The sequence below is a fragment of the Tamandua tetradactyla genome, chromosome 5 (genome assembly GCF_023851605.1).
Source record: "Tamandua tetradactyla isolate mTamTet1 chromosome 5, mTamTet1.pri, whole genome shotgun sequence".
NCBI lineage: Eukaryota > Metazoa > Chordata > Mammalia > Pilosa > Myrmecophagidae > Tamandua > Tamandua tetradactyla.
Window position 1 is genome coordinate 47,191,488 of NC_135331.1, and position 25,842 is coordinate 47,217,329.

Below are 25,842 nucleotides of genomic sequence, written 5' to 3' on the forward strand. Positions count from 1 at the left end.
ATATACATCTCACCTGGAAGGTTTACCTCTTTTTAACCCTTTGGAAAATCCTAGAAATTAGGAGACAGTTGTGCTGTAATCTACCTAATAACGGTGCAATGATGAATTGGGTACTCTTTGTAAAACATTTTGTATTTCTCAATTGAAATTCATGCACTACAAATTGAGCATTGCATTTTATGACCTAAATGTTAGGGCTTTAAATTAGTATCCAGGATTGAAGAGTGTCTGATTTAGATGCCGTTAAACTTCAGAAGTGTTTCAGCTACAGACAATTTAGAAGTTTGACAGTTACAGCACCAAAAAAATAATGTAGCAATTGAAAAAAAAATAGAGACATAGTGATCTGGCATTTCCAATTTTATGATGCTGTAAAAAAGCAGCCAACAAATGCTGGGCTCTTTAATGGTGCTGGCACCTACCAAATGTCACTGGGCTTTCACAAGGTCGGGGAGACACTGGTTTGGCTCAGGGATACCAGTTAGATCCAAGTGTGGAGTTCAGGAAGAGTGTGGAATTGAGTCAGACAGTAGGTGCCCTGTTAAAGCCTTTTCAATTCATTAGCCTCGGCAATAGCTATCCCGTTTTGTTTTGTTTTGTTTTTAGGATTCTGTGGGATCGGGGAAGCCATGCGTGTAAGGGCAAGTAACACTATTTCTTCTTACAGCATCCCTTCACAAGCAACTCTAAATAGAAAATCCTCGTGGGCCCTCTCTGAGGAGGCTAAGGTTTCTTCAGATGACGTTTGGCTAAAATTGTGTGCTGATATAGCGGTTGCTCTCACAGTTGTATGTATATCTGATCTCTTAAGACTAAAGCTGCTTGAGAAAAGGAGTGGTATTTTTGTAACAAGAATGTGTGTGTGATTTGTTGCCTTTCTCCCTTTCTCCTCCCTTTCTCCGCCTCCTCAGCGGCAGCTAACCAGGCTCTCAAGATTACATAATACTTATCTAGATGTGTAGAGTTTCAGTTTGCCATTTTCAAAATGATTAATGCGAATTGCGCAATTAAAGTCTTCTGAGTTCTCAGGGAAAAAAAGTTATGGCATCCCCATGTTTGAGCTAGAGTGCGTTGATGTTGCGTCAGCATTGAGGATATTTTGAGATATGTAAATGTCACTATGGCCTTAATGCCCAAGATTCTTCATCCTCAAATTTAGGAATAATGTACAGAAATAGTGCCTAGAACAGCCATTGAATACTGGAAAGTAACTAGAAAAGTCAAACCTTCAATCTCCTTTTTGAGATCAGATCAGATTTTGATAGACAAATGCTCATGAACCTGGATCTGTTATGTTCTTTTACATTATTTCCAGCCATGATAAATTACAGATTTAAACTCAGTGGGTATCGTGTGTTTGTGTGTGTGCATTTTTTGTTTCTTTCTTTTACTGCCAGTTGCAATAATTATCAAGTTAAGGTGTGTGTATGACTATGAATGTTTTATGTGATCAGAAAGGGGAAACGTCTAAATTTGCCTCACATTGTATTTCACTTGAAAACATTTTATATCTGTGGTCAAAGCAATTGAAAGAAATTGGGTTTATTTTAATGAAATTCTTTTGCAAAGTTTTCCTTCTTTTTGCTCTCAGAATTCTCCCAGCTCTGCTGATTGAGTTGTGTTCCAAGCATTAGGTGTTAGGTTGATTGGATGAAGAAATGGCAATTTACATCTAAAAGTTGAGCTTTAAGTATTAGTGTTGCGATATTTATTTCATGCTAGGTTTAGAAGATTAGAGATTAATTGCCTCGAGAAATAAGAGAACTGACTCCTTTCTTAATGTTCGGTGGTGATGTTAAGCGTTTGTTTTTGATATCATCTGAAAAACCAATGAAAAAATTAAAACAGGAGCTGTGTTTGATTTAAAGAATGCTTTCTTGCCTTTCCAGATAATAAAACTGTGAAATAAGTGCAAGGTGCCAAGATATTAACGATAGGAAATTATGTAAGAAAAAATCCTGTTTACAGATCAAGGTTAAAGGTTCGTGAATATTTGAAAATTTAAAAATGAATACAATAATTGCTGTTAATAAATAAATACCATATATTTACAATAGAGTATGCCAAAGTATTTAAATATAGTAAATATATGGTATTTATTTAATAGTATATATACTATATATTTACGATATAGGATAACACGATAATATTTCTAAACCAACAAAACTAAACAAACTGTAACATCAAAGCAGTGAAATCTAAATAGAGAATTTCTAAGGATAGAAAGAGGATAAATCATCATTGTTTTGACAACTTTAAGAATTTCTGCTCGGTGACATCCAGTTTCCCTTTAGATTTCGTTCTGTAGCTCTCTAAAAATTCTTATGTGTTTTTTGAAGTAAACAACTTTTAAGTCACGTATTCTAGATTTCTTGAACTTGCAACAGAAACGAAACCTAAGTTCCTAATTCACATGCTGCTCTTAGAAATAGAGATATGATTGGGGTGAATACATATACATGAGTACATGTATACTAGCTTACTTTGAAAATATTTGCAAATAAAAGTAATAGTGTTATCGTGCAGTGGGCCCAATACAATTTCAGATTGTGACGTATCTTTGATTATTTTTCTGGCTCTCTAGCTATTTAATTTGTTATTCTCAGTAGCTTCTTTTTGAAATTTCATGTCTAACTTTGTTATCCTGAAAAGATTTTCTGTAGTGAGGTGCAAGAGAAGAAAATGTTTTTCTTAAAAAAAGAAAAATAAAAGGCAACGTCCCTTTAACAAGTGAAATGAACTATTAATATAATTTTGAAATCCAATCATTTTCTCTTTGATGTACCATGGTCTATTTGGTTTCATTTGGAATGCAAGAAAAAATAACAAACATTGAAACTCATACCTGGAAAGTTTTGAGAAGCTGCAGCTATCAAAATTTGGCAAAATTAGAAAGACTAACTGGTCAACCTCCCACTTGTTTTGAGCCAGGTGTTGTTGTACAAATCTTTTATCTTCTATTTTAGGAAATTCTCACAATAAAATGAAAAAGATCCTATTATTTAAAAATAAGTATGAAAATATTTAAAGGTGATTTAAATCAAACACTTTTAAATTATCAGCTGTTTTTAATTATATGTGGTCCCATCAAATTCCAGTATGTATAAATCAGTGTTTGGTTCTCAACTTGGGGTGATTTCACCCCTACTCTCCCTGTTCCTTCCCCATTAAGACATACGATAATGTCCGGAGACATCTTTGGTTGTGACAACAGAGACAGACAACACTCTGTGTGCAGAGTCCTACAGGCATCTGGAAGCTAGAGGCCAGAGATACTGCTAAAAATTCTACAATGCACAACCTAGTTCCCCACAATTCAAAATTACTGGGCTCAGAATGTCAGATAATACTACAGTTGATTAACCTTGAACATTTTAAGATGCATGTATTCTTGTAAGCTGACACAAATCCTTTATGGAAACAGATGGGTCATGAGGATATACATTTAAGAGCTGTAATATACTCTGTGTTAGATGCAAATAATTTACTTTCAATATTTGAAGAAGTCAGTAGATTGCAATTCAGAGTTAAACTCATATCTACCTAATTGAAAACGAAACAGAGTGTGTGTGTATGTATATGTGTTTGCATATAAAGTACATATTTTTTCTCAATTACCTTATAAATTGCCATTATATATTTAAATATGTCCTACAATTAGGACATATTTAACAATAAGATATATACATACATACATATATAGAGATGAATTTACTCATCCATGCATTAGAGTTGATAACTAAGATGCATAGCAGAGCCATAAAAGCAACAACAAACAACACTTTTGGAGATGTTTAAAATGATGTGTCTTGTCAGTATTTTGGGGGGAGGTGGAGTGGGGCAAAACTCTTCTGAGACATTTGTCTTAGCTGACAAAAAATTTCTGTAAGCATTTTCAGTGCAAAACTGCCAGAGTTTCTGGCCAATATTTGAGCAATGAATATCTCCAGAAAGTGCTTTAAAACATTTGTGTTTCAGCAGTCCAAAAGGAAATATTAGTATTGTTGCAACAATTGAAATAAACTGTTCTGGTTGAGCAGTCTTACCAGAAAATCAGTATTCCCTTTGAAAGTTGGAAAAGACGTAAATATAAGATGGTGCTCCTATAGTTTTTCATTCTCTTTATTTCCAGAATCTGCCTAATTATGACTCAGTTATTTTAATCCTACCACATTTGGCAGCTTAATAGCATATCTCTTTAGATGCTGACCTCATAAATCATAATATTCCTTTTATTTTAAGTGGAGGAATTATAATTAAAAAGGGGGAAATTAGTTTGCTCAGTTTTCTGATAGAATATTTTTTGTTAAGAAAGTTTGGCTAACTTCGAAGTAAGATAATGTTTTATTTTCTGTTAAAAATTGCTAAGAAATGATTTTCTCATTTCTCTAAATTTCCATCTCTGGTTTCATCCTTATTCTGGTTTGCTATTAATTACCTAACTTCCATCATATCCTATAATGCATATCTTACTATCTACATCACATACCCGTAGTGTTTAGATTATGTGGCTTCAACCCCTGTATAATATGGTCCCCAAAATCAGGGTGTGGAGGTCAGAGCAAAGGGGACTTGAACTGCCTGTTTGCTCCCTGATCCACTTTTACTCTGATGGCCCACTCACTCGGTCAGATGTCCGGACATGGAACTGGAAACCGTTTCTCTCTTTGAAGCTTTCTTAAGGTGTCCAAAGTCTCTGGAGCACCAGTAGGACAGAGAAACCCTGGTTGCCGAGCCTCTAGACCAAATTCAGTTCAGCAGCCACAGAAGGCTCAGTTACCTGGCTCACCTGCTCGGCCAGAGCTCCAGAGATTCGGGCACTTGTCCCTTCATGGTCACCAAATTGTTACCAGACAAAGGCCTTGGATTCTTTTGCCCGACATGCTTAATAACCAATTCCTGAGATACCAGGGTTTCAAAGAGAGAAAGAGTTTATTACCAGGCATGTGGTTAGGAGAACAGATGGCCTAATGGCCCAAAATCTGTCTCCCCATAGTGTTTATATTCATGTACTATGTGTGAACCCATTATGCAATTATTAAAAGGCACACTTTGTTAAACGATAATGTTTAAAAATGTAATCAGCCTTTTTTATTTATTTATTTTTTTCGAGGATCAAACAACTTAACTGAAAGTATATTTCTATTTCCTCATTTTTGTTTTTGCACGGGCAGGCACTGGAATTCGAACCTGGGTCTCTGGCATGGTAGGCAAGAATTCTGCCACTGAGCCACCGTTGCACCGCCCTCTGTTTCCCTTTTCATAATCACAAATTTGTACCAATTTGAAGGACTTATGAGAAAATCCTTGAGTTCACAGTTAAATAACTTGTGTCTTCTGTAATTGAGAATTGATTAATTGATCTCTCAAATGACTTCTTGGACTCAGACAGTCTCTTGAGACTAAAAGGGTGGAAACTGGTCTTTTATGGATAGTCTACTTATAATTTAAAGGTATAAAAATATTATTAGGAAAAAATGGGCTCAGCTCGGACCAATATTTTACTGAACTTCCTGCTTTCCCTTAAAAAATTCAATTTGTACATTACAGTAATAATCTTGGAATCTGTGTTGTGTTAATCCTATAAAAAGCCTCTTTGAATAGCTTCTACGGTAGCTACAGCATAGACTCTGTAACATGTCCTACTATTCATTTGGACACCTCTGAAAGTAAGACTTCAGTGCAGTCAAGGAAAGCAACATTGTAAGAAATGTTACAAATGGAACACTTTTTCTTTATTGGATGTAGTAAATACATAGGGATGATGAGGGCCAACCTTGTAATATATTACCAGTAAATATCATGGATTGTCTCCAAGATTTCCCTATCTGTACTATTTCTAGTACATATAACAGATAGGGTGCTAAATCAAGCAACTGCTGACTGTTAATAACTTGAAAACTTAGGTAAACAGAGGAAAGGAAAACAATTAACATTCACTGACAGCCTACTATACCAGGTACCATTGTGAGTTTGGCCCATCCTCGTACTCAGTTCTTATATATCACCAATGAGATAGATGCTATTATTACTATTATTTAGAAACAATTTTGGACACTCGGAAAATTTAACTAACTTCCACAATGTCATAAAGGAACTAAGTAACAAAGCTGCTATTTGAACCAAATTATGTTTGATGACATTTTACATTAATGGCAATAGATGAAACTACATGTAGCTATCAAAACTGAATAAAAATTTTTTATGCTTATTTTTTTAATTTATCCTAGCAGCTCAGTTTAGGTTACATTGAGATGAAATCTCTGAATGATTTAGCTCCTATATATAAATCTGTACGTTAGCTTTAGATGCTGATAGAATTTCTGGTTTTAGAGAACTGGTACCAATGTCGTATTTACCTCAACTTGCTGCTGGTGGTTTTTTCCTGGGTTTTAGACAACCTTCTTGCACAGTGTTTATTCTAAATTATTTTTGGCCTTTTTATTTGTCCTCCCACAATTATTCAGCAGCACAGTCAGCATAAAGCAAATTTCGCGCTTCCTAAGAAGCTAAGTTTTTCTGATATCACTTGCAGAGATTGCTTCATTATTTTTTTCAGTGTCAATGAAAAATTCATGTGGTTTTGCAGAATTGTATTCTGCAGTGCTTTACACCATATCAGAATCACCTGGAATACTTGTTAAAATGTACATCTTTAGGTCTCCAGACTATTGCCAAAGACTGTCTAAGAGAGAGGTTTGATAGTCTGCATGCATTTTAAGAAAAGATTTCCAGTTGATTCTTTGACGCATTAGCTTTTTGAAAGTGAAAGTCCAATGCAATCAAATCAAATCATAGATATTTAATATACATAAGAAATGTAGTAGTATGGCATTTTTCATGAGTGGATATAGTAAACATACAATAAGAATAGAAGGTCTGAACTTCTCTTGAATATTTTGAGCTGTGCTGACACAATATATAAGGGACACAGGTGATTCCTCTTTTTCATGATTTAAATCTGGGCTGTGATCAGAGCTAGAAGGAACTGGATGGTTTATGTTCAAGGAAGGCATTGAAATGAAGTGCTTAAAGAAGACTAGCGTGAGTGTTGGCAAGGCCTGGTTTAAGGCCCAGGGCTATTTATGGGACTATAGAAGCTGATCTGAGTGAATTGACAGTAACCGAGTCCTCAGGAGGTATATAACCACACTGATCTGTACTTAAATAAGCCCCGTCTTGGTAAGAAATATAACATGAGAGTATTGAGAACCAGAATATCTCTCAGAGTTCATTCATTCTCTCTACTGAAAGAGCAGAATTTCTCTAGAAGAGCTCAGTTGGATACCCCTGAAATCAGACCATGCATCATCTGTGAGCTTCTTTAATTTGGCCAGGTGTAGTCTGTGGTTTCTCTTGTGACTCTCAGGCATTGTTTTTGTTATTATTTTAGCAGCTGTTTTGCATCGGGAGGTTTTAAAGCTAATAATATGTCCTGATCTCAACAGATAACAAGCATGGTGATTTTATTTGGAATTGGTCATCTATATATAAAGGTTACTTTAACTGTGAACATATCAGTAGCCATAACTAATAGATGTTAGGAAGATGATCATCATGACAATGCTTTGTTTTTCTTTTGTTTGATATGTAATTTAAAATGCAGTGGTGGGGAGGGCAGTACAGCTCCTGACTGTGCATGCTTAGACACTGCCACGCAGTGCCAGGAGCATTGCACTGGCATTCTTTTCTTGAATTTTCATAATAAACTTATGAATAGTTTATTGTGAAACCGTATTAAGCTTAGGTCATATAGCAATTTTGTTGTAGTTGAAGAGCCTGAGGCTTAAAGAGCTTATATATGCAATTGGTACAACTGATGTGTGAGTGTGGCCTGTGAAACCCTTGCCATCACCACTGTCTCCTACTGCCTCTTGATTTAAAATATGATGAAAAATGCTTTGTTGCATAAAGTTAATTAAAATAACAGGTAACATGCTATGATATCTGTCCAGGATGGTGTAGCAACTTTATTCCTAAAACCCTGAATTAGAAAAAGCAGAAACAGATCATTCAAATTAGAACTCTGGTAGACTTGAACATAAATATAAGCATTAGTTTTCTGAGTCAATTTACATTGCAAGATCAAATTATGGTAAATTGATTTTTTGCAGGAGAATCAAAGAAAGTTCAAGAAGGTAGTTAATAGCTTCAATTAAATCCTTTTACTCCATAAACATTCCATTTAAATTTTTTGTCGAGGTAGTAATTGATGAGATCTGCTACTATCAATTTGATTTGACAATTTATTGAAATAATAAGGGTACAGTCCCTCATGCAATATTGTATACTGTAGTCTTTAATAAATGTTTTTGATCAAAAGATCATCCCAAAAAGAAGGTATATTCATTTATCTTATTTTATAACAACTCATTTTGTTTCTCCATTTTATAGTATACATTTTTGAAGGGTTGATATGTCTATTTCTTATTGTTTTATAGTTCTTGGGAGACTAGATGTGGGTGTGTCTTTGAAAGGTTAAAGGCTAAAGGTTACATTTTCACCAATGTTTCTTTACATTTAGTAATCTCGCTATACAATACGAAATTATCGGGTTGTCCTTCTTTTTAACCATAACTTTCCTCATATGCGGCTTATAAAACTCAGTAGTAATTTTAATTTTATTTATTAGAAACATGTGAAGGTGTTTAATTGAAGATACAATATGTCTTGATTTCTCTAAGTTCATTCCTAAGAACTCATCACAAGTAAAAATAGAGGGTAAAACTTTGTGATTTGGGGGGTTTCATTAAAGTTAACCAAAACTATATTATGCCAGGGAGCCTAACATTCTTTGTTTATCTATGAGTTCATGTTACCCTGGCAGGTTGTAGATTTTAAAAGTTGAATTTAGAAAAGTACTAAAATTGTCCAAAAGAATGAACTTCTGTATGCTTTTATATTTTTTCGAATGTCTTAGTACCTTTTGATAATGCGTTTGAGCAAATTCACTACTCGTTCTAAAAAGATGATGCACTGATCTGGACAAAGTATTCTGTGAAACCACCAAGATAGATTTAAGTGATAGGTTTGCACAACTTTTTTTATTTTTTAAGATTTGCTGATTTTAGTCCTTTTTTTAAAAGATGGCATTTGCTGCTTGTGTTTTTTAGGGTCGTTGCTCCAGGGAGAACTGCAAATATCTTCATCCACCCCCACACTTAAAAACGCAATTGGAGATCAATGGGCGCAATAACTTGATCCAGCAGAAGAATATGGCCATGTTGGCCCAGCAAATGCAACTAGCCAATGCCATGATGCCTGGTGCCCCATTACAACCTGTGGTGAGCATGTTTTCAGTCCTGAGTCATTAAGTTGATAATTCCACATGTCTGGTTTAATGTTCAGGTGATCGCACCAGGTCAGGTGAACACAGGTAACGGTATCGGTTGCCTAGTAGTTTCCAGCAAAATTATCCATCAAATGTTGGAATGATTTTTACACTGTGCATTTATTCATCTTCTGGCTCAATTTACATTGCAGAAATTTACATTATTGCATTTTTTCAAAAATGTGCCTCAAAATAAATTCTACAACTTGCAGGTGTTAAAATGGTTTTTGTTACAATGGGCAGCAAACACATGAGAATAGTCTATGTGCATTTTCAGGCTACCTTTAAAGGTGATTGTTTTTTCGGAGGGGAGTGCATGGCTTGGAAATCGAACCCGGGTCTCCCTCATGGAAGGCGAGCATTCTACCACTGAACCACCTGTGCACCCGATGTTGATTTTTTTTTATTTGATATAGATGGTCTTTAATTGTGTTAAAATTTCTCCCTGTTCCCCCCTCCTTGAAGAGAATCCTGTTTGTACGTATAGTCCTCTTGAAAAGGAGCCTTTGTTACTGTTTTAAAACTTAAGTTGAAATTCCTTCATAGTTAAAATACTAAGAAAATTCTGACAGTGGTGAATCAATATCATGGACTTGAAGGAAACTCTTTAACAGCTTTTTAAAAGGGAGCTAACTAAATTTGATAAACTGTGGATAGTCATAGGTATTTAATGTTTGCTGAGCATTGCATGTAGGTAACTTGATTTTTGAGCACGTGAATGTATTTAGATATTTTTTGCAAGAGATAAATGTCTTTTATAATCTTCAGCCACGTTTATCCTTAAAAGTATGAGAGATTAATGTCATAATTAATTTTAGCTTGCAAACTTTTTTTATGTTGTGAAATAATGCTTACATGTTTAAATGCATGTTGAAATTTATAACAATCAAGATACATTTGCCAATTTATATCACCATTTTATATGCAGTGTTACGGGGTCATAGGGATGGGAAGAGCCCAATTTTTCTGGGTCGATATGCTAACATTTTTTTTCTAATAAATTTCAGCATCTGAAACACAATGTAATTATTGTTCTGTCTTAGAACTTAATGCAACAATCATTCCAAAAAGTGGTGGGTTTGGTTGGGAGGTCTTGCATTAGTGGTGGAAGGAATCTCCATATTACATTGGCAATGATACCAATGATCAATATCGAACAGTCAATGTGAGAGAGTATTGTAGTTAATTCTGCATCTCTTTTAACCCATTTCTGTTTTTTTCCCCATCATTGGAGACTCATTTAATAATACACTATCTGAAATTTATTTCTGTGACACCTACTAATTTCACATTTCTGTATTGGAGTGGCATGATAATTTCCATTTGGTTTAAAAAAAGGTTTAATTATAAGCATTTGTTTTCCTAAAAAAAAAAAAATATATATATATATATATATATAGGACAAGAGATTGCTCTTACCACTTGGCCCCCACATACACTTTCAAAGGTCTGATAAATCCTTCGAATGGCTACTACAATTGCTGATATATCTTTCCTTGATGTGAGATACTTTGTTGCACTTAAACATTTAAAACATGCTTACTGCCAGGGTCTAACCTCTCTGTGGCCTGGAGAAGCTCTGAGATCAGCAAGTGTGGTTCCTGGGTTGGAGAGGATGTAAGGGTCGTGGCAGTGAGTTCCCCATTTCTGTGAAATCTGGGCTCATCTCCTGAGCTGGTCCTTGAGCCTTACTTCCAAGGCCATTCTGGGCCATTATCTACTCAATCCAGGAACAGCCTATAAACATTGATGCTCATTTCTCTGAATGCTAGTAACCAATATATGTTGTTTATGAAGTCACAAAATCTCAGATTTATGAAACAGAAGAATCACCACAAATTTTGTTGGAAGATTCTCTGCTTAGAGAAAGCTTTTATTTTTGCTAGTTATGAACACATTCAACCTTTATGTTCATTTTCCCTCTTATGACTATGTTTGGATATGGAATTGCTTTTCTGTTAAAGGAATCCTGAGATCATAGTCTAAAAATATACTCTATTCAGAGTGGCCTTATTTTTTTTTTTGTAATAAGTACAGAAATCATTTTAATTATTCAATTTTAAAGCATTTGGGATTTTAATGATTGTAGAGAAGGCTTTAATCCAGGAAATGTACCTTTAAAAATCTCACCTGCGTCTTTTTTGATCCTTTGTATACTCAACCCTATTCTGATGAGAATAATAGCATAGAGATTTCAGAAATGATTGGAATGGCCATGATCAGCTGCTTACTGGACCCTTAATGCTGGGACTACAAATAGGGATTATAACTGGGCTGGAAGCAGCCATGTAGCAAATAAGAAAAAGGGTTGCCACCCAAAGAGGATGGCTGCAAGAACAAAAGATAGTGTCTGAAGCCATGGTATGGATAGTGTCTGAAGGCATGGATCCAGTTTAGTTAGTAGTAATATTGAAAGAGATAATACTGTGGGTCAATCTGTAGCATCAAGAGTATCTGAAGAGTGACAGGGCTTATGGTCAAGTAGCTGATCCCACCTTATTTCCAGTAGGGCCGTATGGCTTGAAAAAGGACCAAAAACTCTAGCTGGAGTAACAGGGAGGGGAGAAGGGGCCAGCGAGTTCTAAGCAGAATTGGAGGCATCTGGGTAGAGCTCGATAAGCTTGAGGAGTGAAAGAATGAATTAAAAGAAGAGTTTCCCAAATCTCAGAAATACAGGCAGAAGCTGATGATAGTTTACCTGCCCCAGAATCCAAAGGAGGAACCAGAATGAGATGACAAGCCCATGTATAGAGACGGGAGCACAGTGGGGCATGTAACGGTAGAGAAGTTTCTGCACACTGTTGTCAAGGGCAGCCAGGTGCTTGACAAAGTTCCTGGTGGGACCAGGGAACAGTTACTGTGCCACCCAGTTTGGGTTCTCATTTTTCATAAATTGTGAGATATTGGGCCTCTAGACTGAAGATTTTCAGATAATGAGCTGGCTTGGGGAATGCAGGAATTTATAGGACAGTTTCCTGTTTTCCTGGACTTTATGAGATTGTAACAAAGGCACCACGCCAAGGATCAAGAAAAAAAATTTTTTTGAGCAAAAACAGTGCTGTAGGGACATCTACTGCAATCAGCATTTTTTGTATCTTTAATCCTTACAGCCATTCTATGAAGAAGGCAGTGCCATTCTTACTTTAGAGATGAAGAATCAGAGATTCAGAGAGGTTAAGTAATTTGCTCCAGGTATGCAGCTAGTGTAACGTTCCGCATACACAAGCTTACTTACAAGGCCATTCAGATTTTGGCATCTATGCTCAGGAAACACATCAATTGGAGACACATTTGCCATCAACCAACTGTGGGTCCTTGACGGATTCATTTAATTTCCCTGGCTGCCTTCAGCATATAGTGAGAAGCTTAAAGAATATTATCTGCAAAGTCCTAACAATCTTATAAACATAATTACTTCCATTTTGTAAGAGGAGAAAATAAGTGGTTGGAAATAGAAATTGAATATATTTGTGTCTCCACTTTCAAAAAAATTAACATAACTTATGAGATAATTGGCATTCATTCTGTTTTTTTCAAAACCAACTAATAAAATGTAGAAAGATCTTTTTTTTTCCCCCTCAACATTTGGTCTTTGAAGACAAGTGAAAGAACCACAGTGTTTAGTTATTCAAACTAAAACCATAAAGCTCCCGGATCCTTTCTCTAAGTGATTACTTTTTAAAATGATTTTGCCATGTTCTGTCCAGCACTAAGGTAATCTGACCAGAAATGACAAAGTCATCCAGCACATTGCCCACCAGTATTAGCCAAGAGAGACTGCCTCCTATGGTTCACAGTATGGAGGCACTTGGTATGTGTTTTTGGTTCATCCCAGAAAGATGTCTTTCAAACATTCCATTGATTCCAGGCTTCCCTTGGTGCCCATGGAGAACTCTGAATTAGTAATGGTGATGAAGAGCTGTGTGTGAGTTCTGGGATTCCTCCCACACAGGCAAATTGTCTCTTTCCCAGTTCTCTCAAAGTCAGTCTGTCTTTTTGGGAATTACAAACCTAAGTGCCTTGGGGAACATAACTCAGATGGAATTTTCTATGCATTTTGTGAATTTGGTAGCCTAGGGATAGAAAAATACAACAGTTCTTGATTCTAGCTCAAGTCTCAGGTGCTTCTTGCTGCTCTTTCTGCCTTTGCTTTGCTGTTACCTGTGTCCAGCCTTTTCTTGGCAGTTGGACAGAGGATGCTTTGAAGCCATCATTTGTCACACTTCCAGGAACACCTAAAATTCTTGGATTGTTTTTTATTGCTTTATTTTCTGGTTTATCCAGTGAGTGGTTGAGGTGAGGCCACCTCATCCCAGAATGTTTCTGGTAAAATGTTTCCACATCAGTCACCCTGAGTTGCATTTTATCCATCTTGCTGTTCTCACTGCCCGTTTCAGTCCAGAAGCCTGCACTTTTTCACACAGCCTGAGAACAGGCACTGCATTTTAGGAGCTGTGCCATGTTTGGTTTACACCTTTTTTACTAGGAGGGCTGGAAATTAGTCTTCTTTATACATTTTCATTATTGCAGTAAAACTGATTGAAGAATAAAGTGAAACCAAAAAGAAAGCAACGAGTCATTTGAAGCAAGAGCTTATAACAGTAGTTCTTACATTATTTCAGTCAAATGCTACCTTCTTTGAAAAAAGAAAAAGGCTTTGTAATATGAATTTGTTGATGATTCCCATTAGCTTTTAGTTCTATTTTTATAGTCAAAATAATTGTTTACCGAGACTAGTTATAGCTCCTGGTAAAGCTTATGCCTACCCAGAAACAAGGTTTCAAACACCTTGATTGTGTGCTGTTACTTTTAAAATGCTTACTGTTTTTCCTACTTAGAGTTTAACCTCCACAAACAGACACACATATACACACACACAAAAGTACAATCTAGAAAAGTTGACTTTAAAGCTCTGTGTTCCATAAATTCCAGCAGATTCTATTTATCATTTATTGTATATACTACCTCCATTTTATTAAAAAATGCAACCTGTTTCACATAGGGTTTTAAAATAAATAACCTCCCCCTATTGTCTTTGCAACATTCCAACGTTATTGAAGCTTAGGGAGGTCAGTATAAAAATTGCAAAACAAAAATAAAGTAAAAGAAACAAAACTTTCCAAACAAGCATACTAGAAAAAGTAAATGTTGAATTTTGAAGTCAAGGGCAGAAATAGCACTTTTTTTTCCTAAAGTTCAAAGATCTATTCTAGAAAATACATAATGCCTTTTCTAGTGAGTCTCTGCAGCAGAGAAATTGTTGATCATGTTTTAAGAATACCTATACAGAAGCCGATTGCAGGGTATATATAAAATGAACAGAGGACAAGGGAAGAAACTGCCCTCAGGGAGCCTGTAGCCTGGTTAGACTAGGAGAGAGATCCAATCAGGCGTACATGGTGATAAAAGCTGAAGTAGAGAAGATGATTTCTACAGGAAAAGAGGAAGAGTTCTGATTCTTGAAGCATGGCTAGGAATTCAGCGGGTGGACTGGGAAGGGGTGGGACTCACTGTGGAGGAAAATGGATGTGCCAAAGAGGAGAACCATGAGGGAATACGTCTCCTTTGGGATACGTGTCTAACCAGAAAGCTGATTTCCATTTTTCGATACTAGGAAACACACAGTGTGTGGGACTGGAATCAGCTGGGAGCTTTAAAAAAAGTACTCCTTCCTCAGAGATTCTGATGAGTGGGGAGTGGCCTGGGCATTCAATTTTTTAGTTTTCTAGGTGTTTCTAATGGATACCCATCCTTGAACCACTGTCTTCAGAACACCTGAAATCAGACATAATTTGGAATCAGCTTGGAATTAGATGTATCCATTTCTAGGTATTTCTAGCACTCTTATTGTGTAACAATGAACACATAATTTCTCGGAGCCTGTTTACTTTTCTGTAAAATGGGGCTAATAATACCCACCTTAGAAGGCTGTAATTCATTAATACAGCCACTCAGTCATTCATTCAACAAATATTTTAGTGCCTGTTACGTGTCAGGCATTCTTCTAGGAGCTGGGGATTCAGCAGTGAACTAAACAGCTCTTCCCCAAAACAAAATGAAAAACAAGAACACTGTCCTCTAGTAGTTAGGTTCAAGTGTCAACATGGCCAGATGATGGTGCCCAGTTTTGTTGCTGAGGACTTAACTCATCAGCATGTGAAATTCATGTATGGCTGATTATATCAGCAGTCAGGGAGTGCCTTCTGCAATGAGTAACATTTAACTTAATTAGCTGCAGACTTAAAGTAGAGAGGTCAGATGAGAGCTCAGCAGCTCAGACCCAGATGTTTGGAGAAGCAGAAAGGACATGCTGGGGGATGGGGGTGGAGTGGAGGGGGAAGCCATTTGAACCCAGAAGCTGGGAGAAAAGGGCCAGCAGACATTGCCATGTGCCTTACCATGTGACAGAGAAACCCAGATGAAAGCAAGCTGCCTTTCCTCAGAAGAAATGTAAATTTGTAACCAAATAAATCCCCTTTATAAAAGCCAGTCCATTTCTGGTGTATTGCATTCCGGCAGCATTAGCAAACTAAAACAGTCCCATATGGAATTTACTGTTATGAAGTTTAAATACAACACAGGTAAAGCACTTAGCACAATGCCTGGCACACAATAAGTGGAGGAGTTGCTAGTAATATGCATTTTGTACACAGTTAACATGGATCATAATGTGAAACTGAATAGCATTTTCATTTATAACGAAGCCTGATTACTTTAGTGGAAGCAGAAATGTCTCACTTAAAACAAACACGTGATTAGCCCATAAACAGCACCTGAATGACAAAGTTTGCAATTTTTTTTTTTCTACTGAGGGTGTTCACTGGTAAAAGGCAATTATAAACCAATCTTCCTTATGTCTTATGGGAACAAAGGTATCGGTAAATCGTTACTGCAAGGATGTAGTTACTATCAAATATACCAATTACATGGTTATGAGTTATCATACAGCAGTTACATGGTTATGAGTTATCTTGTGAATACTTGAGAGAAAGTATGCCACGTGGTGATAGCATTGCTTTAATATCCATCTTTAAGATTCTGCAGAACCCTCTGCAGGATGGCTTTTGGAATGGAGAACTGGCACTGGAGCAGCTCAAGTGCTTTAGTAATCTGATTAGGTGCACTCTGATGGAGCCAGCATGATCTACCTCCAACAAGGTGCTCTTTGAAAAAGCGATGTAACAACTCTACATAAAGTCAAAAGAAGTGCAGGAATGTTGATTATTTTTCCAGTCTTTGGAATCAAGTTTCAAAGTATAGAGCTATTATTATAGATTGTCTGCCTGTTTGGAAAAATAGCTCTTCTAAGCCTAAGAAGGCCTCATTTGAGATAATGCTTGCTGAATAGTCAATGTTTCAGATTTTCAGAAGCCAATACAGATCTAACTTGGGGACAGTAACTAAAATTCTTCAGAATTGAGTTTTCTCTGCTGAATTGTCAAAAAATCTATTCAGGTGACAACTCTATGGAAACAATCCGGGGGGAGATTGTTGCCAGTCAATAACATCTATATTTTTTTTAGATAAAATTATTGTTTTTATCTATAATGTGCAAATGCTGCATTATATGCAATCATAGATCATGAGGGAATTTTGTAGATTATGAATGCATTTTATTGGCTACAGATCTTATTTTGTTAAAATAAGAGTGCTTTTCTTCCCTCCCAATCAGTTTGTAAATTTGACCTCTGCTTCTAAGTAATTATAGTAGATTGGGTGCAGTGACATATAAACATCTCAGTAACTCCCTGAAGTATAAATTAAAAATGGACTTTCTGGAAATACATGTTAATTCCTAGTGATATAATGCAGAGAGGAATGATATTTACTGGCTTTTGTTTGCCATATTCTGGACCAATCTTTTAGTACTCTGCTAAATTTCTTATAATTCTTGTTTCCAATACAAAAATTAGAGTGCTGGCCTGACTGGAATATCATATACAAAATCTGACAGTGTGTAATAACAGAGTGTAAATTCAACCTGAATATTCCTGAATAGAAATTCAAGTTCAGCATACTCACTCTACAGGTTGACCCTTTGTCTTGCTGCTGCCTTAGCAGGCAGTAGGCAGTGGAGCTTCATTAATTCGGCTCTTGCTCAAGTAACTATTGGTGGACAGAGACTGTACTGAGCCCCACATCCTGACAGATTATTCATTGTTAATATCTGGGACACAAATAGCTTCCTGTTGTCCATGACCACCTGCTTTGGGCAGCGATGGGGCGAGGGTTTAGAGGCATTGCTTTAGGCCACTTTAACAAGCGAGAACAGGCAGTCTGGCAGAGTAGCTAATCATGGCATGCAATCCAACACGTTTAGAGTCATAATTATTTTAATTTTAAAATATCAGCATAGTCCATTCTGTGTTATTTCTCTTCAGTGATTTAAATGGTGGGTTAAATACTCAATTAATCACTGTCGTCATGGCAAATTAACTACAATGATTTTATACTAAAAATATCCATGAGGTCAAAACAACTGTGCATCCCCAGGGAATAGTTGGTCAACCTCAGCGCTGTTGACATTTTGGGCCAGATTTGTCAAGAGCTGTCCTGTGCATTGTGGGGTGCTTAGCAGTATCACCCTCTAGATGCCACTATCATCCCCCATCTGTCACCATCAAAATCATTCTTATACATTGCCAAATACTCTCTGGGAGGCAAAGTCATCCCAATGGACAACCACTGCCCTAGGAAGAGCGGTGGTTTTTACTCTTCGAAATACAAGATGATTTTTTAAACCTCTTTCTTTTGTGCTATAATAATTGCTTTTGCAATGTACACCTTATATTGCATAAGGCTTTACTCCAAACCACTCTCAAGTGATAAACTCTAGGATCATCTGGCTTCTAATTCACATCAGAAGGATTAGCTGCATTGTAATATCCATTCTATTTAAAAAAAAAAAATTATGAGTCTACTCTTCTTTTTCACCCAGTAGAAAAAAAAGTTATACAACATTACCCTAAATGACAGGATCCATTTTGCCTATGAGCTTATGTGTTTCAGAGACAACTGTTATTATTATACAAAACATTAAACCCTAAGAATTGGGATTCCATTAATTGGAAAGTTGAAATTGTGTACTGGTCAGGGGAAAATTGTGTGATGTGAGAGTTTAAAAACCAGAAAAGCAAATTGTTCAAGTAAATTTCAGATAAATTATTTAATTCTACTCAAGAACAAATATATTTTAGAAACTTCTGGGAACAAAATTGCAGATCAACAAATAGAACCAATTTTCAAGTATCCATTAAAGCATTTCTGGCAGGAATTCTATCTTGTAGCGATTTATTGGAGCTACCATTTGTATTCCCTTGAACCATTGTGTAGTATTTCTTAGCATATGTTCTGTGTTCCCATTTCAGACTGGCTTCTCCTTAGTAAGGTCAGTTGATTGTTGAATGTCTCACAAGGGCATGATATGTTTGTGGAATATTTATAATTTCTTCAGGAAAACCTGTGTCAAGTGAATCTGCCAAACGCTCAAACTTATGTGTTCAAAAGAAATGGTGTCATCATCACATATCACATATCCCATGAGATGTCTTCACAATTTACATTAACTGTGAAACTCTCTTATCCACTGGGAGTTCTTCACTTATTCCAGATAATAGGACACTTGCAACCTATTAACAGTTGTAAACAGGTCTTTCCAGTGCCCCTGGCATAGCAATTATGAAATGTATTTCTTAGACAAATGTCTAGGATTAAATCAGAACAAGAATGGAGATTAGATGATCCGAAAGGTTTTCTGCATTGAATAGTTTATTATTCGAAAAGAAGTTGTGACTGTTATAGACCCTAAGCTTCAAACTTCCAGTGGAGGATTTAATGGGTATATAGCCTAATATATTCTAGAAAAAGGTTTATTTAATGAAACCTGCTTATCTTAAATGAGAGTAAATAAACTCAGAATTAAAAGGAGAGAAGAAAGAAGGACAGAGTAAATTATTATGAATGGATGGATTGATAGATAGATAATATAGGATATCACCTTTGAAGTGGGGCCTGCATATTAACTTTTGCTATTTATTTTATTTTTCAGCCAATGTTTTCAGTTGCACCAAGCTTAGCCACCAATGCATCAGCAGCCTTTAATCCCTACCTGGGACCTGTTTCCCCAAGCCTGGTTCCAGCAGAGATCTTGCCGACTGCACCAATGTTGGTTACAGGGAATCCTGGGGTCCCTGTACCTGCAGCTGCTGCAGCTGCTGCACAGAAATTAATGCGCACGGACAGACTTGAGGTAGGAAGCGATTAGTTGGTTTCTGTACGTACTCCATTCAGACTCTCAAAATGTGGGTTTGTTTGTTTTTGCCGGGGCCTGAAAGGTTAAAAGAATTCAATGCAGAGATTTTGGTTTAGTTTTTGGGCATTTTACTAGAATGTATGTATGCGGTATTTGGCTAACATGATGTTTGTAAAAGCCATAGCATCAGTGTATAGAATAGTGAATAAGAGGTGGGACTCTGGAATCAGACTGCCTGTTACTTCATTGTGCCTCAGTTTCCCCAGCTTTAAAATGGAGATAGAAATGGCCTCAAAGGGTTAGAACAGTGTTTGGCACATAGCAGCTGCTTCCTAAATATTTGTTGGTATTTCTATCAAGAGCAACAGATTCTATCAGTACCCTAACACTTATTCTCAAAATAGTGAGATAATAGTCTTTATAGAATATCAATATATTAATATAGAGAGTATTCTCTATATCTAATATATCTATAGATATAGAATATATCTATAAAGAATTTTAAGACTTGATGTTTCAGATTCCCCCATAAGCCTTTCAATTTTTTTATTGAAATACCAAGGCAGTTTTGTTTGCGAAGCAATGCTCTTCTAGAAGTTTTTCTAATAGGAAATTGCATGACGCTCTAGGTCCTAGAGGCAAGGATAATGAGATGCATGTGCTTTACTGTTTGCTACAGGGAAAAGAAATTAAAGGTATAATTCTTATTTTGAGGTGGTTATTCAGACTTCCAGAATGGCTGTAAATTAGTGGATTTGGTAAACTGTAGACGTAGGGGACAAATGGTAACAGTTGTGTACAGTGAAGCCATAAAACTTGACAATTGGTGTTCAGCTAAAGAATAAAATGACATTTTGCTCTTCTCCCTAGTTAGGATGAGGCATTACTAAGTGCTGAGAAGTTTTGCATGCATTAATTACTGAGAAAGGGGCAAAATAAGGCTATTTTGTGAACATTGTTGACTCCAATAATGTATCAGTTTAGCAGGAATCTTGTTAATAAGCACTGATTTCTTATTTATATGTCTCTGTGGTATTCATTACAAAGGATTTCACATTTCAGCATGTTTTATAACAACTAACTACATTTTCATAGTATTAATAACAGTTCATATTCACTGAATGGTTACCATATAACAGACACAGTGTCAACCCTTTTCAAGCACCATTCACTTAACCCTCAAAACAATCTTATGAGGAAGATATTCCCTTTTACAGAAAAATATGGAGAGATCTGAATTGACTTGTTCAAGGTTACATGGGTTAGGGTGCCAGTGGGATGTGAACTCAGACCTCAAATTTTAAACACCAGATTCCTCTGCCCATCCCATCATTTGAGGTGCTAGTACAAAGAGGAGGCAGAAAATTTTGGTTCCTGTTTATTCTTTTTTTAGAGGTTTTTATGTTTTATGTATATTTCTTATCGTTCACTGAATGTTTGGAGAAAGGGGCTAACCCAGAAAGGACATTGAAACCCATCTCTAAATGCAGTCACCATAAGGGTTGGGGTAGTTCAGTGAAACTCACATTCATTGTATGTCCTCTGTGGACCCAAAACTCTGCTTATCTTCCAGAGATACACTTTGACTTGGGGTGGTTTGTTATTGTACAGTTGCACTTGTTCATTAATGAGCTAATGCTATTTGTATATGAATTAGAAGGAAATATATGAAACTTTAATCTTTTAAAATTATTGCAAGCTCAGCAAGTGAGGTTGGTTTTTCTCCCTGAACTTCACTCTGAAGCAAACCTGGGTTCCTAGTGCATAATTGTTGATTGATTACTGGGAGCCAAGTACACAGTCTGAAATGAACTTGAATGAATATAGGCGATGATATTCAGAAAGCTGAAAGAATGGAGACTTGAAAAGGCTGAGCGGTGTAGTCAGAACCTTCTAAACTAATCTTCCCACAACTCTAGGTAGTGCCTGATTGGTTATAACTCGTGTGTCATTGAAATGAGAACTTGTGTCTTTTGTCTTTGTTTTTCGTCGTATGAGGAACTACGTAATGTATTTGCTTGTCTGTTTTCTTTCTTTTGTTATAGTCATAGCAAATGACTGCCGTTACATGGGCTGTTATTTCCCTTTAACCTGAATTCCACTTATGTAATGCCTGATAGTGATGCAGCTTCCTATCTTATTCTTGTTAACAGGATCTGATCCAATGTCACAATTGTAATGTGTTAGGTTATTGCTATATGAAGCTAAAAGGTGCATCTTTGCACTCTGTGCTTGTGATTTTAGATACTCCTATCTTCAGATTATTTCTCTTCATGCTAAATTTGACTACACATTGAAATCTAAAAGACATAGCAAAAAAAAATGCATACTTACTTAGTAACTACCCACATGTTTGTTTTTCTGGGATTTTAATCTGTAGTCTTATTTTTTCCTCATGGAACCCAGCAGTACATTTTAAAATTTTGAGTTCCTTCGATTGTGAAACTTTTCTAAATAAGTTATAGTATTGGCCAGTTCTTCTTGCTACTAAACTTTCATTTTATTGCAACATGTTAAACAATAAATTAATTTAAAATACTATAAATTATCAGCCTTGGATTATTTTATAATTGTGTAGAAATACTGACACATTTATAGCAACCAGTGTGGCATTACAAAAAATATTAAATTGGAAAACAGGAATCCAAGGATTAGTGCTAGCAGTGTTGATATTTAAGTGAGTGAGCAGTGGATTAAATTTCTCTAATATCTGGACCTTATATTCTTCATTTATGAAATTAAGGGTTTGTACCCAATAATCTCTAAAATCATCTCCATTACATTAACAGTCAGATATTTCCTAGATTTTAACACCATGCACAGGTTATTGAAAATTTAGTAAAGCACACACATACACACAAGCTTTATATCAATATCTATAAAGATTTTGAAACCATATACTTTCTATACTCTAAAAATCCATGCAAGTTTTCTCTGAAGAGGAGCAAATTTCTTAAATATCATTCATTGAAATGTGGCTTTAAAAATTTTTTTTTGTGATCTTGGGAATGTTTTTATAAAATTTCCAAAGAGTTATTTGCAATTATTATTTTAAAGAATTATTGAAATCTGTAGATTCAGGGGGTGTAAGGTTAGTTCAGTGTTAGAATTCTCACCTGCCGGGTGGGAGACCTGGGTTGGATTTCCCGTCCATGCACCTCCCAAGAAACAAACAAATAAGCAAAACAAACAGACAAACAAAAATTCAACCAATGGTGCTGCAATAATGAGATACTCACATGGAAAAATAATGAAATGTGAACCCACCATACAGCATACAAAAAAAAAAAAACAACTATAGATCCTAGTTAAGGTTCAGATTTTTAATCATATCCCTGCTTCATTATGAATAGTTGATAATTAGGGAAATCATTGTTTGAGTGAATGTCAGGATACACAGTATCCTTTGATGCTACGAAAAGGATATATGAATGCATTCGACCTCTGATTTATTCAAGAATATCCAGTGAAGAACTACTGAAAACTTTTCAAGTCAAAGATGTTGTAATATCTTTGAAACTTTTTAATTGCTATCTTATCAGCAATGAAAAGAGATCCAAGCCAGAATAGTACCAAGCTCATCATTTTGCCCAATAATTCGTTAAATAAATGAATACGTGAATCAGTCAACCAGTCAATAAATAATCAGAGAAAGATACATGCCCTTATTTGGGGCTTAGAATAATCACAATGGAGTATATAAAACTTGCAAGTTTGTTAACTTGTGAAAAATTTTCAACATTATTGACATTCTCCTTGGGTACGTGTTTACATTTTGAACATTCCAACTACAATATATGGCGTCTTGTTCATATTCCTAGACTTAGACCAGTAATTTTCAAACTTTCACAACATTAGAATTACTTTGGATGACTTAAAATTGCAGGTTCTCAGTCCCAAAGCGTGATTCATAGGACTGTAGTGGGACCCAGGAATCTTTTTTCCAAATCTGCTTGTGATTCTAAATGTGCATAATCTATGAAAAGCTTGTCGCCTGTTATTTAAACCTCAATTTTCCATTTACCTCAGGTATAGTTGTTTTAACTCTGAATTAAGAATCTGACTCTTCCAATACACTTTACATTCTACATACACTTAAGTTGTGTAGAACTTCATTTTTGTACACAGTAAAATGAAATATTTTAGGTTCACAGTGATGCTTGTTAAGGTAACATATCATGTTGTAAACGAAAGACAAATCAGTGGCCACATTTTTCAGATGCTGACAAAGTTATTAAACTGCCATTTGGTTAACTGCGTAATTTCCATATTAACTATCTGTATGAGAAAAACCTGAAGTAACTCCAATAAAGGTGGGCAAACCACTTGAATCCTGATATTTTCAATTGGAGTTTGCTTGTTTAAAAATCAAGTTTTTTTTGTTCTGAAAGCTTTATTCTGTGAGATGGTCATGTCATGAATTTTTAGTCCAAGCTGCTGGTACAGTGTGCTTCCATTGCCTATTGATGTAGAAAAGTCCTGCGAGTCTTCGTATACTCCGAAAAACTATATGCCTTACCGACTACACATAAAAGAGCATTTAACCCTAAATGAAGATACAGTGATAGTGAAAGGATGCCTAGGTTGGGATTTTTATAGGAGCTTAATGGATTTTGCATGATCTATTGAAAAAACTCAATTCAGAAAAGATTAGAAAAGCACATTATAGGATTATCTTGATTTGTATGTTTGTTGGGGAATATTTGACCAATCTTAAGTGAAATTTTAATTTCCCCAGAAAATTAACCAAGAAATTCTTAAAAGAGCTTTGTGCAGAGATTTATGCAGATAAGACAAAAAAGGAAGGACATATTTATCATAAGGCTTTAGAATGTCTGTTAAAAATGTAATCATACGCCCTGTTAAAACAACTGTTGGATTAGGACTCTGTCAGTTGTTACTCTCTGTGATTAGAGTTTTATTTTGGAAAATGATAGAGTTGTGAATTGTGTAAAATACGGTAATTGCCAGTCTTGGCTTGGCAACTCAATTTCTGCTGTGTTTCCACTAATTTCTTCATCTAAATTAGAGCTAAAATTTCTCTGTCTTTCTAGCTATTTAGAAAGGGTAATAAAATAACTATAGATTTGAGCCTATGGCATACTCATATAAACAATTCAGAATTGTTTGTATATTCTTGTTCTGTTGGTTGACGTAATCATGGGAGTGGATAAAATGAAAACCTGAAAGTGGATTTATTAGGAAGTTTTCTTTTGGTTGGGCATTCCTGGATGTATGCTGATTTAACTGTTTTTTCACTTGAGATCAAGTCACAAACTCTTAGTTATATCATCTATATGATTGTGTTTTTCTGGCCTGATGATAATGATGGTAATGATGGGGTTAGCCTTTTAGATTTCAGAGAAAATATATATGGGTTGCCCCCATTTGCTCTTAACAGAAATCCTGTGACATAGCCAATGCAGCTATCATTTTCTTCATTTTCAGCTAGGTAAAATGAATTTTACATGGGTCAGAGTTAAAAATGATTCAATAATAGACTGAAATTAGAACTCAGATCATCTGATGCTTATCTCAGGAATTTATTTTTTAAATATTATATTTATATTAGTTCAAGGTGAATAAGAAATAAAGTCCACGGTGCTTAATGTTGGGCATCATGTAAATATATGCCTTTGAGTAAGTTTCTTAATATTGGTCATTAGTTTTAAATCAACTTTCAAGAATATTAAAATAGACCAAGTCCCTGTTCCTTATAATAATTTGCTTTCTATTCCTGCTTTTGGATATTATATTCCAAAGATGACTTAGTTACTTATACAAATATGGTAAGCATCAAACTCATTACTTCAAAGAGATCTCTCCTTACAGAACATGTACAGTGCTCTAGTTTTGAGTAAGTTCAAACTTTGACGTTAATTTCCCTAGAATCCCAATGCCTTAACTTGCGCATTGTTGTTGAATTTAATATTATTATAAAACATAAAATTATTTTGATGACTTTGAAATATGTTTGTCATGTTTATAAAAAACAAAAACACAGTTGTTTGTTTTAAGCAGATTCATAAGGTGTATTATAAGCTATGTATGCATTATCTTATCCTCTTTCTGCTATGCCACTGCCATTCAGTTTTTTTTTTCTTGCGTGGGCAGGCACTGGGAATCAAACCCAGGTTTCTGGCATGACAGGCGAGGACTCTGCCACTGAGCCACTGTCACACCACCCTGCCATTTAATTAAAAAAAAATAGATTTATATAGAATTAATTCATTTTTCTTTGGGAAATTTTCTCATTTTT

The 25,842-nt window shown here is 35.7% G+C and overlaps 1 protein-coding gene across 16 annotated transcripts in view; it reads left to right on the forward strand.

The window, feature by feature from the left end:
• MBNL1 (muscleblind like splicing regulator 1) overlaps positions 1 to 25,842 on the forward strand; it is a 203,386-nt gene that overhangs the window by 154,817 nt on the left and 22,727 nt on the right. For all 16 annotated transcript variants that reach the window (XM_077160822.1, XM_077160811.1, XM_077160820.1 and 13 more), the window contains 2 exons: positions 9,114 to 9,284; positions 19,380 to 19,580. In XM_077160822.1, coding sequence (XP_077016937.1) covers positions 9,216 to 9,284; positions 19,380 to 19,580 — 270 coding nt within the window. In that variant the 5' untranslated portion in view covers positions 9,114 to 9,215. The remainder of the gene's footprint in view (positions 1 to 9,113; positions 9,285 to 19,379; positions 19,581 to 25,842) is intronic.